This window comes from Ranitomeya variabilis, chromosome 3 (genome assembly GCF_051348905.1).
Source record: "Ranitomeya variabilis isolate aRanVar5 chromosome 3, aRanVar5.hap1, whole genome shotgun sequence".
In the NCBI taxonomy this organism is placed as follows: domain Eukaryota; kingdom Metazoa; phylum Chordata; class Amphibia; order Anura; family Dendrobatidae; genus Ranitomeya; species Ranitomeya variabilis.
Genome location: NC_135234.1, coordinates 516904052 through 516918221, shown reverse-complemented (window position 1 = coordinate 516918221; position 14170 = coordinate 516904052). Strand labels below are relative to the sequence as shown.

The window sequence follows — 14170 nt, the reverse complement described above, 5'->3', positions numbered from 1 at the left end:
CGCCTGCAGTGGCTCTGCGGTGCAGCACGGAGGGTGCTTGCACTGACTGGGTGCAGTGCAGAAGGGAGGGCGCCTGCAGTAGCTCTGTGCTGTGCAGCAGGGAGGGTGCCTGCAGTGACTGGGTTAGGTTCAGAAGGGAGGGCGCCTACAGTAGCTCTGTGCGGTGCAGCAGGGAGGGTGCCTGCAGTGACTGGGTTAGGTTCAGAAGGGAGGGCGCCTACAGTAGCTCTGTGCGGTGCAGCAGGGAGGGTGCCTGCAGTGACTGGGTGCAGTGCAGAAGGGAAGGTGCCCGCAGTAGCTCTGTGCAGTAGGGAGGGCATCTGCAGTTGCTCTGTGCAGTAGGGAGGGTGTCTGCAGTTGCTCTGTGCAGTGTAGCAGGGAGGGCGCCTGCAGTGACTGGGTGCAGTAGGGAGGGCACTTGCAGTGGCTTGGTGCTGTGTAGCAGGGAGGGTGCCTGCAGTGACTGGGTGCAGTAGTGCAGCAGGGAGGGCGCTTGCCGTGGCTCGGTGCACAGTGCAGCAGGGAGGGCGCTTGCAGTGGCTCGGTGCACAGTGCAGCAGGGAGGGCGCTTGCAGTGGCTCGGTGCACAGTGCAGCAGGGAGGGCGCCCGCAGTGGCTCGGTGCACAGTGCAGCAGGGAGGGTGCCCGCAGTGACTGGGTGCAGTAGGGAGGGCACTTGCAGTGGCTTGGTGCTGTGTAGCAGGGAGGGTGCCTGCAGTGACTGGGTGCAGTAGTGCAGCAGGGAGGGCGCTTGCAGTGGCTCGGTGCACAGTGCAGCAGGGAGGGCGCCCGCAGTGGCTCTGTGCGGTGCAGTGGCTCGGTGCACAGTGCAGCAGGGAGGGCGCTTGCAGTGGCTCGGGGCACAGTGCAGCAGGGAGGGCGCTTGCAGTGGCTCGGTGCACAGTGCAGCAGGGAGGGCGCCCGCAGTGGCTCGGTGCACAGTGCAGCAGGGAGGGCGCCCGCAGTGACTGGGTGCAGTAGGGAGGGCACTTGCAGTGGCTTGGTGCTGTGTAGCAGGGAGGGTGCCTGCAGTGACTGGGTGCAGTAGTGCAGCAGGGAGGGCGCCCGCAGTGGCTTGGTGCAGCAGTGCAGCAGGGAGGGCGCTTGCAGTGGCTCTGTGCGGTGCAGTGGCTCGGTGCAGTGCAGCAGGGAGGGCTCCGGCAGTAGCTCTGTGTGTGCAGGGTCGGGGCTGCTAGTCCAGCAGGTGAGCAGTGCACGGCGCCTCCTACAGGACACACAGGAACAGCTGGACCAGAGCCAGAGGAATCTTTCAGTCAGTTGATGACGTCACGGACCCGTGCACGAGTTCCCATAAACACGCCTTCCTCCTCATTGACGCCCAGGATGGCCAATCAGCGCGCCAGGTCTCATGGCGTCACTTGCTAGCTGCAATTCTACCCAAACAGCATGGAGAACTGCTAACCGGAGCTGGCGGGGGGCGGAGTTACGTTTCCTGACGTGAAACCCCTTTCAACCAATCGCCGTGCAGGTCGGCCAGACGCCGCCAAGCTCGGTTTTTTGTTTGAGGTGACGGGAAGGGAGGATACAGCGAGAGGAGGAAGAGAAGACGGGCCTGGGAGGAAGGCGGCAGTGCGCGGGCATACGGGGAGACAGTCACCGGGTCCGAGCACCTAGCAGCCGGGCCGACACGGAAGAGCAGCGGTGACCGCGGCCAGTGTGGAGAGGGCCCGCGCCGTGCTGAGAAGTAGGGGCCACTGAGGATGCTGCATCCCCTGCTGCCGCCCGATCCTGCACCCGTCTCCCCGTGACGGCCTCCCGCACAGCATCTCCGGTACGGGCCTAGGCCGCAGCCAGCGCCGCCGTGTTGTGTGCTGCGTGCACCGCAGCTGCTGGCCCTCCTCCGCCTCCCCCACTCACATGAGCGGGCCTGCACCCTCTGCTGACGGCTCGGAGCGCTGACCTGGAGCGGGTGTCCGGGGTGAGGCCCTGAGCTCGGGACACGGTGAGCGCTAGTCCCGGATCTGTGCAGTCCACGCTGTGTGCGGCCTACCCCACCGCGCAGCCTGGCACCGGGGCACTGCTAACATGGCTGCCTGTGTCCCCACCGGGAGGGAGCGGGCTTTAATGTTCCCGCCACGGGTATATGCACGGAGCAGTGCCAGCCTGGCTACTGGAATCACGGCCTATCCTGCCTCCTGCATACATGGAGGGGTATAGGGGGTCTGACGCTGCCCGCCATCCTCTGCCAGTGTGTGTGGGGCACCTCAGGGGTCCGAGGCTGCCCACCATCCTCCTGTCTGTGTGTAGGGCACCTCAGGGGTCCAAGGCTGCCCACCATCCTCCGCCAGTGTGTGGGGCACCTCAGGGGTCCGAGGCTGCCCACCATCCTCCTGTCTGTGTGTAGGGCACCTCAGGGGTCCGAGGCTGCCCACCATCCTCCGCCAGTGTGTGGGGCACCTCAGGGGTCCGAGGCTGCCCACCATCCTCCTGTCTGTGTGTAGGGCACCTCAGGGGTCCGAGGCTGCCCACCATCCTCCTCCGCCAGTGTGTGGGGCACCTCAGGGGTCCGAGGCTGCCCACCATCCTCCTCCGCCAGTGTGTGGGGCACCTCAGGGGTCCGAGGCTGCCCACCATCCTCCTCTGCCAGTGTGTGTGGGGCACCTCAGGGGTCCAAGGCTGCCCACCATCCTCCTGTCAGTGTGTGTGGGGCACCTCAGGGGTCCAAGGCTGCCCAACATCCTCCTGTCAGTGTGTGTGGGGCACCTCAGGGGTCCAAGGCTGCCCACCATCCTCCTCTGCCAGTGTGTGTGGGGCACCCCAGGGGTCCGAGGCTGCCCACCATCCTCCTCTGCCAGTGTGTGTGGGGCACCTCAGGGGTCCGAGGCTGCCCACCATCCTCCTGTCTGTGTGTAGGGCACCTCAGGGGTCCAAGGCTGCCCACCATCCTCCGCCAGTGTGTGGGGCACCTCAGGGGTCCGAGGCTGCCCACCATCCTCCTGTCTGTGTGTAGGGCACCTCAGGGGTCCGAGGCTGCCCACCATCCTCCGCCAGTGTGTGGGGCACCTCAGGGGTCCGAGGCTGCCCACCATCCTCCTGTCTGTGTGTAGGGCACCTCAGGGGTCCGAGGCTGCCCACCATCCTCCTCCGCCAGTGTGTGGGGCACCTCAGGGGTCCGAGGCTGCCCACCATCCTCCTCCGCCAGTGTGTGGGGCACCTCAGGGGTCCGAGGCTGCCCACCATCCTCCTCTGCCAGTGTGTGTGGGGCACCTCAGGGGTCCAAGGCTGCCCACCATCCTCCTGTCAGTGTGTGTGGGGCACCTCAGGGGTCCAAGGCTGCCCAACATCCTCCTGTCAGTGTGTGTGGGGCACCTCAGGGGTCCAAGGCTGCCCACCATCCTCCTCTGCCAGTGTGTGTGGGGCACCCCAGGGGTCCGAGGCTGCCCACCATCCTCCTCTGCCAGTGTGTGTGGGGCACCTCAGGGGTCCGAGGCTGCCCACCATCCTCCTCTGCCAGTGTGTGTGGGGCACCCCAGGGGTCCGAGGCTGCCCACCATCCTCTGCCAGTGTGTGTGGGGCACCTCAGGGGTCCGAGGCTGCCCACCATCCTCCTCTGCCAGTGTGTGTGGGGCACCTCAGGGGTCCAAGGCTGCCCACCATCCTCCTCTGCCAGTGTGTGTGGGGCACCTCAGGGGTCCAAGGCTGCCCACCATCCTCCTCTGCCAGTGTGTGTGGGGCACCTCAGGGGTCCGAGGCTGCCCACCATCCTCCTGTCAGTGTGTGTGGGGCACGTCAGGGGTCCGAGGCTGCCCACCATCCTCCTGTCAGTGTGTGTGGGGCACGTCAGGGGTCAGAGGCTGCCCACCATCCTGCTCTCAATGTGTGTGTGGCACGTCAGGGGTCCGAGGCTACCCACCATCCTCCTCTGTGTGTGGGGCACATCAGGGGTCCGAGGCTGCCCACCATCCTCCTCTGCCAGTGTGTGGGGCACGTCAGGGGTCTGAGGCTGCCCACAATCCTCCTGTCAGTGTGTGTGGGGCACATCAGGGGTCCGAGGCTGCCCACAATCCTCCTGTCAGTGTGTGTGGGGTACATCAGGGGTCCGAGGCTGCCCACCATCCTGTCAGTGTGTGTGGCATGTCAGGCGTCCGAGGCTGCCCACCATCCTCCTGTCAATGTGTATGGCGTGTATTTTTCTATTACTCTCCCTCCCAGATGTCTCATCCCGCCCTGCAAGAGCTTCGAGCGCTCTGGTCTTACTTTGGAGGGTGATAGATGGGAGGGGAGCAGATACACAATCCCCTGACCCTGGGTGACCCCAGTGCTGTGTGACCTATGATTCAGAGGTGACGGTAGCGGTGCACAAGGGTGGCATGGATGAGATTGGCGTGTTTATAGACTAGGGGTTGACAGCCGTGTCCTATCTTTCTGGTCATGTATCCTGCACCTCCATGGTTGCACACAGTCGGCGGCCTGCTGTTTGGCTTTAGGCCTAGTGCATGTGAAAATCTGAGTGGGTGGATTGTAGTCTGCATGGATTGTCTTCCCTTTTTCTGTTGGGGCCTCAACCAAACCGACCAAGATGATGTTGGGGCATCACCACCTCTAGGAACAGTGAAGTTAGAGTACCATTCTCAATTTACCTTTTTTAACCTTCTGATCAAAAAATAATAATAACAAAAAACTAACGCTACTGATCGTCCCTGTGTCCTGCGCTGGCCTTCTGCCACTGCTCCAGTGACTGCTTACCGGCTGCAGCCCATCGCAGAGCTCGGATAGCATAATCTGTTGGGCCCTTTGGCTGCGGTGCTGCTGACATGACCTATATCTGGCAAGTAGTCACCAGCGGCAGAGACCCAGTGTTGGACCCAGGGAGAGTGAGTGTTATCAGAATGAAGGAAAATCGAAATCCCATTAAATGTTGCAGCCATAGAATAAACTGCAGGTTATGATCACTTCTAGGAAACCTGACTCCCCAGTGGCACCAACAACTAGAGGAGGCTCCAGACCTCCCAGTACGGCAAGCACTGTCTTAGGCTATGTGCACACGTCAGGATTTCTTGCAGAAATTTCCTGAACAAAACTGAACATTTTCTGCAAGAAATCCGCATGCGTGTTTTTTTTGCATATTTTTTGCTTTTTTTTTCCGGAGGTTCTGGGATGCAATAATATAGTGGGAAATCCGCAAAATTAATGAACATGCTGCGTTTTTTTCTGCGAAAAACATGTGCACAAAAGTTGCAGAATGCATTATAAATGATGGGATGCATATGTATGTGTATTTTAAGTGTTTTATCGTGGTTTTTATAGCAAAAAAAAAAAAAACGAAAAATTCGGAACGTGTGCACACAGCATTACAGTGCCTCTCCGCTATTATGAATATCTTGTAGCACTTCAGTATCTCTTCTGTCTGATATTGCAGCACAGAGCACCCAGTGTCCTACCTGCCGCTATTCTTACAATGAGGATGCAGCCTCGCCAAGGAACACAGTGGTTATCAAATTACTTTATTTTAGTAGACAGTTGATCTGTTCCAGGGACATTTTATTTTTTTGACAGTAGGAGATAAAAAGAAGCTTCGAAAAACTCAATAGATATCCAGTGCTGCTAGAAAGCTACAACAAATGCTATCTGGCACAATGGGTTTGTGATGCCTCACTCTACGAAAAGTTTAGCTTGATTACTATCAAAGCAAGTTCCTGCTCAGTTTACAGGATCCTAGGGCCTGAGCTTCCCGAGTTGCTGGAGATTGTTGCCTTTCCTGCAGATCCACAGTATACAGGGCATGTTACGATTCTCAACTTTTCTCATAACCAGGCTTGTGGCGTTGGTAAGGCAAACCTCCAACTCCTCAAATTCCTTGACTCCGACTCCACCAAAATGGGTTCCAGCTCCACGACTCAGACTCCACAGCCTTGCCAGGGCTGTGGAGTCGGTAAGCCAAACCTCAGACTCCCGACTCCTCAATTTCCATGACTTCAACTCCACCAAAATGGGCTTAGACTCCATAGCCCTGCTCATAACATCTAGGAAATCGGTAGTCTCTCCCCCTCTCTCTTCTGATAGTGCTCATGGCTTTCCTATGCATTGCGTTTTGTAATGTGTGAGCAGGAAACCCACATGAGCATAAGGCGATCATGAGGGCAACATGCCGTCTCGGTGGCTGGCCCTACAGGACCACACTCAGATTTGACTTGGTACCCTATTCTTATGAAATGTATTGAAGTGGGTGCATCTGTTCCTCTAGAGAAGGTAAAGTAGATTAATCCCAGTGGAAATGGAGACGAATGTACAGAATACAGCAATGGTGGATACTAAATAAGCATTATGAATAAATTACCTTCATTTACACAGCTGACTGTATGTTCCGCCGGAAGTTTGAGTGATGGCAGGAAAACAGATGGTCCAGTTACTTACCCAACCACATAATGATGAAAGCCTCTTCTGAAGTGGAGCTTTGCAAGAGAGGTATCTGGTTCTGTATAGCTGTCCGTGCATCCAGACCTCTCGCTCTTCCAGATGTGTTTCCTACCATTGCTTTGAAAATACAGTATGAGGTTAATTGTATGTACCTTTTTAAAGGTATTTTCCACTACTGAATAACTCGTGTTTATGGGCTCATGGAGGACTGGTGCTACCCTTCCATACTCAGCCCTGCAGTTTCCTTCTCATCTGCTTGGGTCAGTATCCGGTGGGAATAGAACATGAGCTGCAGCCAATCACCGTCTGTTAATCAGCTGCAGCATTCACATTCTATCTGAGCGGAAGAAAGTATCGGCTCATTTGTTTGAATAAATATATTCCTTTTGAAACAACAATTTTGTAATTGACAGCACCATGAGGTAGGAATAAAGATCCAGATTCCAGTGATATATCACTTAAAATACTGGGAGCAGCAGTTTTGAAGGTTGCAGTTTTCTCTGCAGCAGATTGAGCAGCGCTAACTTGTTAATCTGTGTCTAACATCGCCCACCTCATAGCTTTCTGTGTACATTGTATAGTGACAGTTGCTAATCAGTGGTGGTAGCAGGCAGGGTTGGACTAGGAGGCACGGGACACTTATGGTACCGTTACACAAAACGATTTACCAACGATCACGACCAGCGATACGACCTGGCCGTGATCGTTGGTAAGTCGTTGTGTGGTCGCTGGTCCTGTGGTGATAAGCTCCTGCTGATAAAACGCTGATTAATAATATAATCAGTTTTATTTCTATAGCGCCAACATATTTCACAGCACTTTCCAAAGTTGGTGTAACACACGTGAAGTCTGGGAGATGGGAGTGGGAAGTTCGGGTCAGGGCTGTGGAGTCGGTAACCAAACCGTCCTCAATTCCCTTGACTCAGACTCCACAGCACTGGTCACTACTGAGCATGTACATAAAGTGCAGCACAGATTCATCTCACAGACCAGATCCTTAGATCAGGAACAGAACACATTTATAGGACATTTCATAACTTTCCCAAATTATTGTGAAAACATTTACAGCACATCCTGCATTGTATTACTGAGCCCAATTTATTATATATTTTGAGTCGGACCATTTTATTCCTTGACCAAAATGGTCACTGACTATCCAATAGGGGCAGTATATAAGGAGAAGAGGAGGGGGCCTAGGACTGAGCCTTGAGGAACCTCGACAGTAAGGGGAAGAGGAACCAGCAAAAAAAATACAGTGAAGGAGCGGTCATAGAGGTGTCCGTGAGGCCCATAGAGCAATGCATAGTGAGGAGGAGTTTGTGATCAACAGTGTCGAATGCTGCAGAGACATCCAGGAGAATCAGCACGGAGTTGTAATCGTTATAGCGGTTAGTAGATCATAAGAGACTTTAGTAAGGGCAGTTTCAGTAGAGTGTAAAGGGTCAAGTAGAAAGTGATCTGAGAGATAGCAGAGTGGACCGAGAGCTCCAGGAGTTTAGAAATAAAGGGAATATTGGAGACAGATCTGTATTTACGAGCACCGTTGAGGGATTTTTTAAGTAACAGCAAACCACAAGCCAGTGAGTGACACATTGCTGGAATCAGGGTCTCTGCTCCTGCATTATGGTGCTCTCAGATTCTAACATTTTGCTGCTCCTGTTATCCGTCATAGAAATGTATAAATTAATTACTTGCTCATGTGTCGGGCTGAGTAGGGATGCACCAGTTGTTCATTTTGTAATAACATTTGTAGGTGGAATAACAGGATTGGGACATACGAGTGCTCTAAGAAACACATCAGGAGACAAGTTCTCTTCCATAAACTAATTTCATAGACTGAATGTTGCTGTCCATGTGGCCTAGAAAATCACATGGCTGCAACAAGGATCTTTTCGAGAACTTGTGAATACTTTCTTCTGGCTGGCATCCCTACTTTGGCTCTAAATAGATTGACTTGACTTTACTCTTTTTTTTTTTTTTTTTTTTTTTTTTTTTTAAGTTGACCATATTTCTTCATATTTTATTTTTTTGCAGACGTTTCAACTGGGTGGCAATCCTGCTTACTTCTGCATATTTGGTAACATGGCAAAAGATGTAAGTACCTTTTAATTGCCAAAATAGGAAATATTTTAAATATATATATATATATATATATATATATATATATATATATATATTATATATATAATTTTATATGTTGGTCTTTAGTGCATTAAGTTTTCCAGGAGGTGATGGGTCCACTTTATTTCTTGAACAATTCCCAGGCTTACACCCCTTTAAGTCCAAATAGTGACTTGCGCCACATTTATTATGTTTCGTCATGAAGCGTTTTCTTTTGTGCAGTTTACATCAGAATTCCGTTGCTTTTAGACTCCTTAGATTGCACAACATGGTGACGTTCCATTTCCCCAAATACTAATTCCATTGAGTATCTGTGATTTGTGCTGGAAAGACGAGTCTGATTTGTGGTCACCCGACTTTAGAATTACAGGACTTCATTTTTTAAGACTGGAAATAGCCCTTTTTCACTTATACATAGTGTTGCTGCATCCGTAAAATTCCAATCTAAAATATGTTAACCTATAAGGTAAATGAAGCCATGGATAAAAACACCCCCCTTCAAATTCCAGAAATGACTCTTTTTAGTGTCTGGCCTTACATCCCACAACATACAAAAAAAACCAAAACCCGTTCTGAACGTCATACGTACTCCAAAATGGTGCCATCTAAACCTAAAGCTCGGCACCCAAAAAGCCAGCCTTCACAGGTCCATCGATGGAAAAATGGTTCTGGGTGTCAGAAATTGTAACGGACACCAAAAAAACTTTAAAAGTGTGATATTGCTGCTGTTGTAGTGACCTGTAGAATCATGCTGCCAGGTCATTTTAACATAACACCATAAAAGAAGAAAAAATACAATAAACATTGGCTGATTATTTTTTTTTTTTAAATGTCCCCACACTTAATATTTTTTCTATTACTTTCAGTACATTACATTGTAAAGTACTGTCACTCAAAACTACTATTCGTCCACACAAAATATAAGCCCTCATGGCTAGGTTGCCATTTAAAAAAAAAAAAAAAAAAAAAAAAGTTTTGGCTCTTGGAAGAAGGGGAGGAATAATAAAACCACGAAAACAAAAATGGCTCGGTCTTTTAGGGGTAAATGTTTTTTAAATGCCTATTTTATGTTTACTAGATGGTGGCCCAATTCTAACGTATCAGGTATTCTAGAATATGTAGGTAGTATATAGCACAGGCTATGTACTATATTTCACAGTGACGTAGTATATAACACAACCGACATAGTATATAACAGAGCTACGTAGTATGTAACTAAGCGTACGTAGTATATAGCAGAGCTACATAGTATATAACACAGCCACGTAGTATATAACACAGCCACGTAATATATAACACAGCCGCGTAGTATATAACATAGCCACGTAGTGTATTGCACAGGTATGTAGTATAATGGTCAGCCACGTAGTATATAGCAGAGCCACGTAGTATATAACACAGCCCACGTAGTATATTGTAGAGCCACGTAGTATATTGCACAGCCACGTAGTATATAACAAAGTCACGTAGTGTATTGCACAGCTATGTAGTGTATTGGTCAGCGACGTAGTATATAGCAGAGCCACGTAGTATATAACAGCCACATAGTATATTGTAGAGGCACGTAGTATATTGCATAGCTATGTAGTATATTGCACAGTCAACGTAGTATATAACAGAACCGACACAGCCACATAGTATATTGCACAGCTACATAGTATATAACACAGAGCACGTAGTATATTGCACAGCCACGTAGTATATTGGACAGTCACGTTGTATATTGCCCAGCTACATAGTATATAGGACAGAGATGTATTATATAACAGAGCCCACGCAGTATGTAACAGCCCACGTAGTATATAGCAATGTGGGCACTATATGCGTGGTTAAAAAAGACTTAAAATAAAAAATAAACATATACTCACCTTCCGAAGACCCCTTGAAGTCCTGGCACCTGTGTGCGGTGCACACGGCAGCTTACGGTCCCAGGGTTGGTATGAGCGCAGGACCTGTGATGATGTCGCGGTCACATGACCGTGACGTCATGGCAGGTCCTTCTCGCATAGCATCCTTGGCACCGAAACCTGCTGCTTGCACTGCCGAGGACAGTGCGCGTCGTTGGAAGGTGAGAATAACCTTTTTTTTATTATTATTATTTGCAACATTAGATCTTTTTACTATTGATGCTGCATACGCAGTATCAATAGTAAAAAGTTGGGGACACAGGGTTAATAGCAGCGTTAACGGAGTGCGTTACCCGCGGTCCGTTAAAACTGGCATTAACCCTGTGTGAGCGGTGACTGGAGGGGAGTATGCGGGCGCCGGGCACTGACTGCAGGGGAGTAGGGAGGGACTAATCGGACTGTGCCCGTCACTGATTGGTCGCGGCAGCCATGACAAGCAGCTGGCGAGACCAATCAGCGACGCGGGATTTCCGTGACGTAAGTTGCAGACAGACAGACGGAAGTACCCCTTAGACAATTATATATATATATATATGTATATGTATATGTATATATATATATATATATATATATATATATATATATATATATATATATATATAATGTGTTTTAACTAAAACAATTGATGGAATATTTTACTGGAATAGTTTATAAGTTCCATTGGTTACCACACAAGGCTTTCATGTAAAAAGATGTGCAAGCGATGATTTGTATATAGGCATAGGTCATTAAATGTGTTGTCAAGCTATTTGATATTGTTCACCTTTTGTTAGGACAGGTCGTCAATATCAGGTTGGTGGGGGTCTGACAGTCCAGCTGTTTTCAGCTCCAGTAACCTCTGAAGCGTATGGCTCCTTTCATTGTGCAGTGGCCCCTGCCGAGAACTGCAGCTCAGCACCTTTCCAGCAAGAGCTGATCTGCAATTCTCAGCTCCAACCACTGCACATTGCACGGCACTGTACCATCACTTTTCTGCATTAGTTTTAATATATGTCTGGAGCTAAAAGCAGCTTATGATGATGCTGCATGGTGTCAGACTTCCAATAGCTTTATAGTGAGGATATCTAGGGAGCGCTCATCATTGTCACAAGGCCAGACATCCACTTTAAATATTAGTAATTTTGAACCGTTTCACTAGACCAGATTTTCCTTCTGATAGTAGATAGGACAAGATTAGAACAGATTATGAATCTCTTGTATATTTACTGAGAAGTGAGACAAATCTTCGGGCATTTTTTTTGAAACAATGGCTCCCAGAAGTATAGGTTGCAAGAAGTTTGCTCACAGAGGAAAGCAAAAGAGACCTTTGTTTTCTCCCTAAGTGATTTGCAGTTAAAGTCTGCAGATCTCAATTCTGCCTAGTATAGAAACAAGTGAAGTCATACTACAGCTCTGGCAAAAATTAAGAGATCACTGCAACATTTTGAGTTTTGTCTGATTTTTCTCTTTATAGGTATATTTTTGAGTAAAATGTAAATTGCTCTTTTATTCTATAAACTACTGACAATGTCTTCGAATTTCCAAGCACTAAATTTTGTATTTATTTTTTGAAAATGAGAAGTGGTCAAAATAACAAAGAAATGCATTGCTTGCAGACCTCAAATAATGCTAAGAAACAAGTTCATAATCATTTAGAAACAACAATACAAATGTTTTAACTCGGGAAGAGTTCAGAAATCAATATTTTGTGAAATAACCATGATTTTTGATCACAGCTTTAATGCATCTTGGCATGCTTGCCACCAGTCTTTCACACTGCTTTTGGGTGACCTTTTGCCACTCCTGGTACAAAAATTTAAGCAGTTCTTCTTTGAATGATGGCTTGTGACTATCCATCTTCCTCTTGATTACATTCCAGAGGTTTTCAATGACAGGGATTTGATGTGGTGGTGCTTCATCCACACATTGACCTAGCTGTGAGGCATGGCGCATTGTCCTGCTGGAAAATCCAGTCCTCAGAGTTGGGGAACATTGCCTGAGCAGAAGAAATCAACTGTGTTTCCAGGATAACCTTGTATGCGACTTGATTCATACGTCCTTCGCAAAGATTAACCTGCCCAATTCCAGCCTTGTTGAAGCATCCCCAGATCATCATCGCTCCACCACTAAATTTCACAGTGGGTGCAAGACACTGTGCCTTGTACGCCTCTCCAGGTCTCTAACCATTAGACGACCAGATGCTGGGCAAAGCTGAAAATTAGACTCATCAGAGAAGATTACCTTACTCCAGTTCTCTATGGTCCAATCCTTATGGTTTTTGGCAAGCTTCAGCCTGGCTCTCCTTTGCTTCTCATTGATGATAGGCTTTTTTTCTACCTTTACATGATTGAGCCCTGCCTCTAGGAGCCTGTTACGAACTGTTCTTGTCATGCACTTCATCCCAGCTGCCATTTGCCATTCCTTTTGTAGGTCACTTGATGTCATCCTGCGGTTGCTGAGTGACATTCGAATAAGATGACGGTCATCCTGGTCAGTGGAGAGTAGTTTTCTCCTTCTCGGTCTGTAGCTTTGTTGTCCCCAATGTCTGCTGCTTGATCTTGTTGTCATGGACTGCTGTCTTAGACATTTTAAAGGGAACCTGTCACCCCCAAAATCTAGGTTGAGCTAAGCCCACCAGCATCAGGGGTTTTTCTACAACATGCTGTAGATAAGCCCCCGATGTATCCTGAAAGATGAGAAAAAGAGGTTAGATTATACTCACCTGGGTGGGCGGTCCGATCCGATGGGCGTCGCGTTTCGGGGCCTCCCATCTTCTTACAAGGACGTCCTCTTCTTCTTTTCACGCTGTGGCTCCAGCGCAGGCATACTTTGTCTGCCCTGTTGAGGCCCCGGACCGCGACGCCCATTGGACCGGACCGCAGTGGGACCGCCCCTGGGTGAGTATAATCTAACCTCTCTTTCTCATCTTTTAGGATATATCGGGGACTTATCTACAGCATTATAGAATGCTGTAGATAAGCCCCTGATGCTGGTGGGCTTAGCTCACCTTCGATTTTGGGGGTGACAGGTTCCTTTTAAGGATGCAGGCAACATGACGCTCACTGTGTCTCTGCTAGTAAAGCCAGAATTGAGCCATTTTTCTCCTCACTCAAGACTTTTCATCTCCTTTGGCATGGTTGTTATTTTTTCATTCTATTACTTTTGGGATATTACTAGCACTTGTTTTGCCATCCAACTTGTCCTATTGCAAGAGGATTGTGAACACCACAGCAGGGTTTTTTTTATACTTTCTCTCGTTAAATAAGATGTGGTTAAGGAGATCACCTAATCAGAAGCACATTAAGTAGAATGAGGTGTAGTCTGGTTGGAATTTAACTGACACTGGAATGGAAGGGCTGTCAGACAGGTAGAGAAGCTGATTTTTATAAAACTCTGCAGTGGTCTCATTTTTTTGTCAGTCAGAGCTGTATGTTTTTTGTAAAAGGATGGCGTTCAAATGACTAGGAAGAAAAACTATAAAAATGGGTAAGCATGAATGCTACGCTCTGCTAGCAGCTTAAAAAGGGTTATCTATTTTGAAAAAAAAAAAATTCTTATTTGCTTCCCCCATCGATTTATCTTTGATGCTCCTGCCGTCCTCTATTTACAGCACATTGGCACCACAACCAGACAGAAGACTTGGTGCTCACATGCCATACAGCTGGTATCAGTAGCTTTGCTGTAGGCGCAGGTGACGGCGAGTATGCCGAGTACGGTACTTGACCGTTGTGGGTTGTGGCCTCTAATTGGCTACATTTTGCACTTTTGTAAACCAAGAGGTCCAC

At 49.1% G+C, this 14170-nt stretch overlaps 1 protein-coding gene across 2 annotated transcripts in view; it reads left to right on the top strand.

Moving 5' to 3' along the window:
- Window positions 1–1480: 1480 nt before the first annotated feature.
- Window positions 1481–14170, top strand: part of TFDP1 (transcription factor Dp-1) — a 129202-nt gene continuing 116512 nt past the window's right edge. Inside the window, exons 1-2 of one of the 2 annotated variants that reach the window (XM_077296940.1) lie at window positions 1481–1792; window positions 8413–8472. In XM_077296940.1, coding sequence (XP_077153055.1) covers window positions 8461–8472 — 12 coding nt within the window. In that variant the 5' untranslated portion in view covers window positions 1481–1792; window positions 8413–8460. Of the gene's footprint in view, window positions 1964–8412; window positions 8473–14170 lie in introns of both variants that reach the window. The other variant, XM_077296941.1, reaches the window with a different exon arrangement.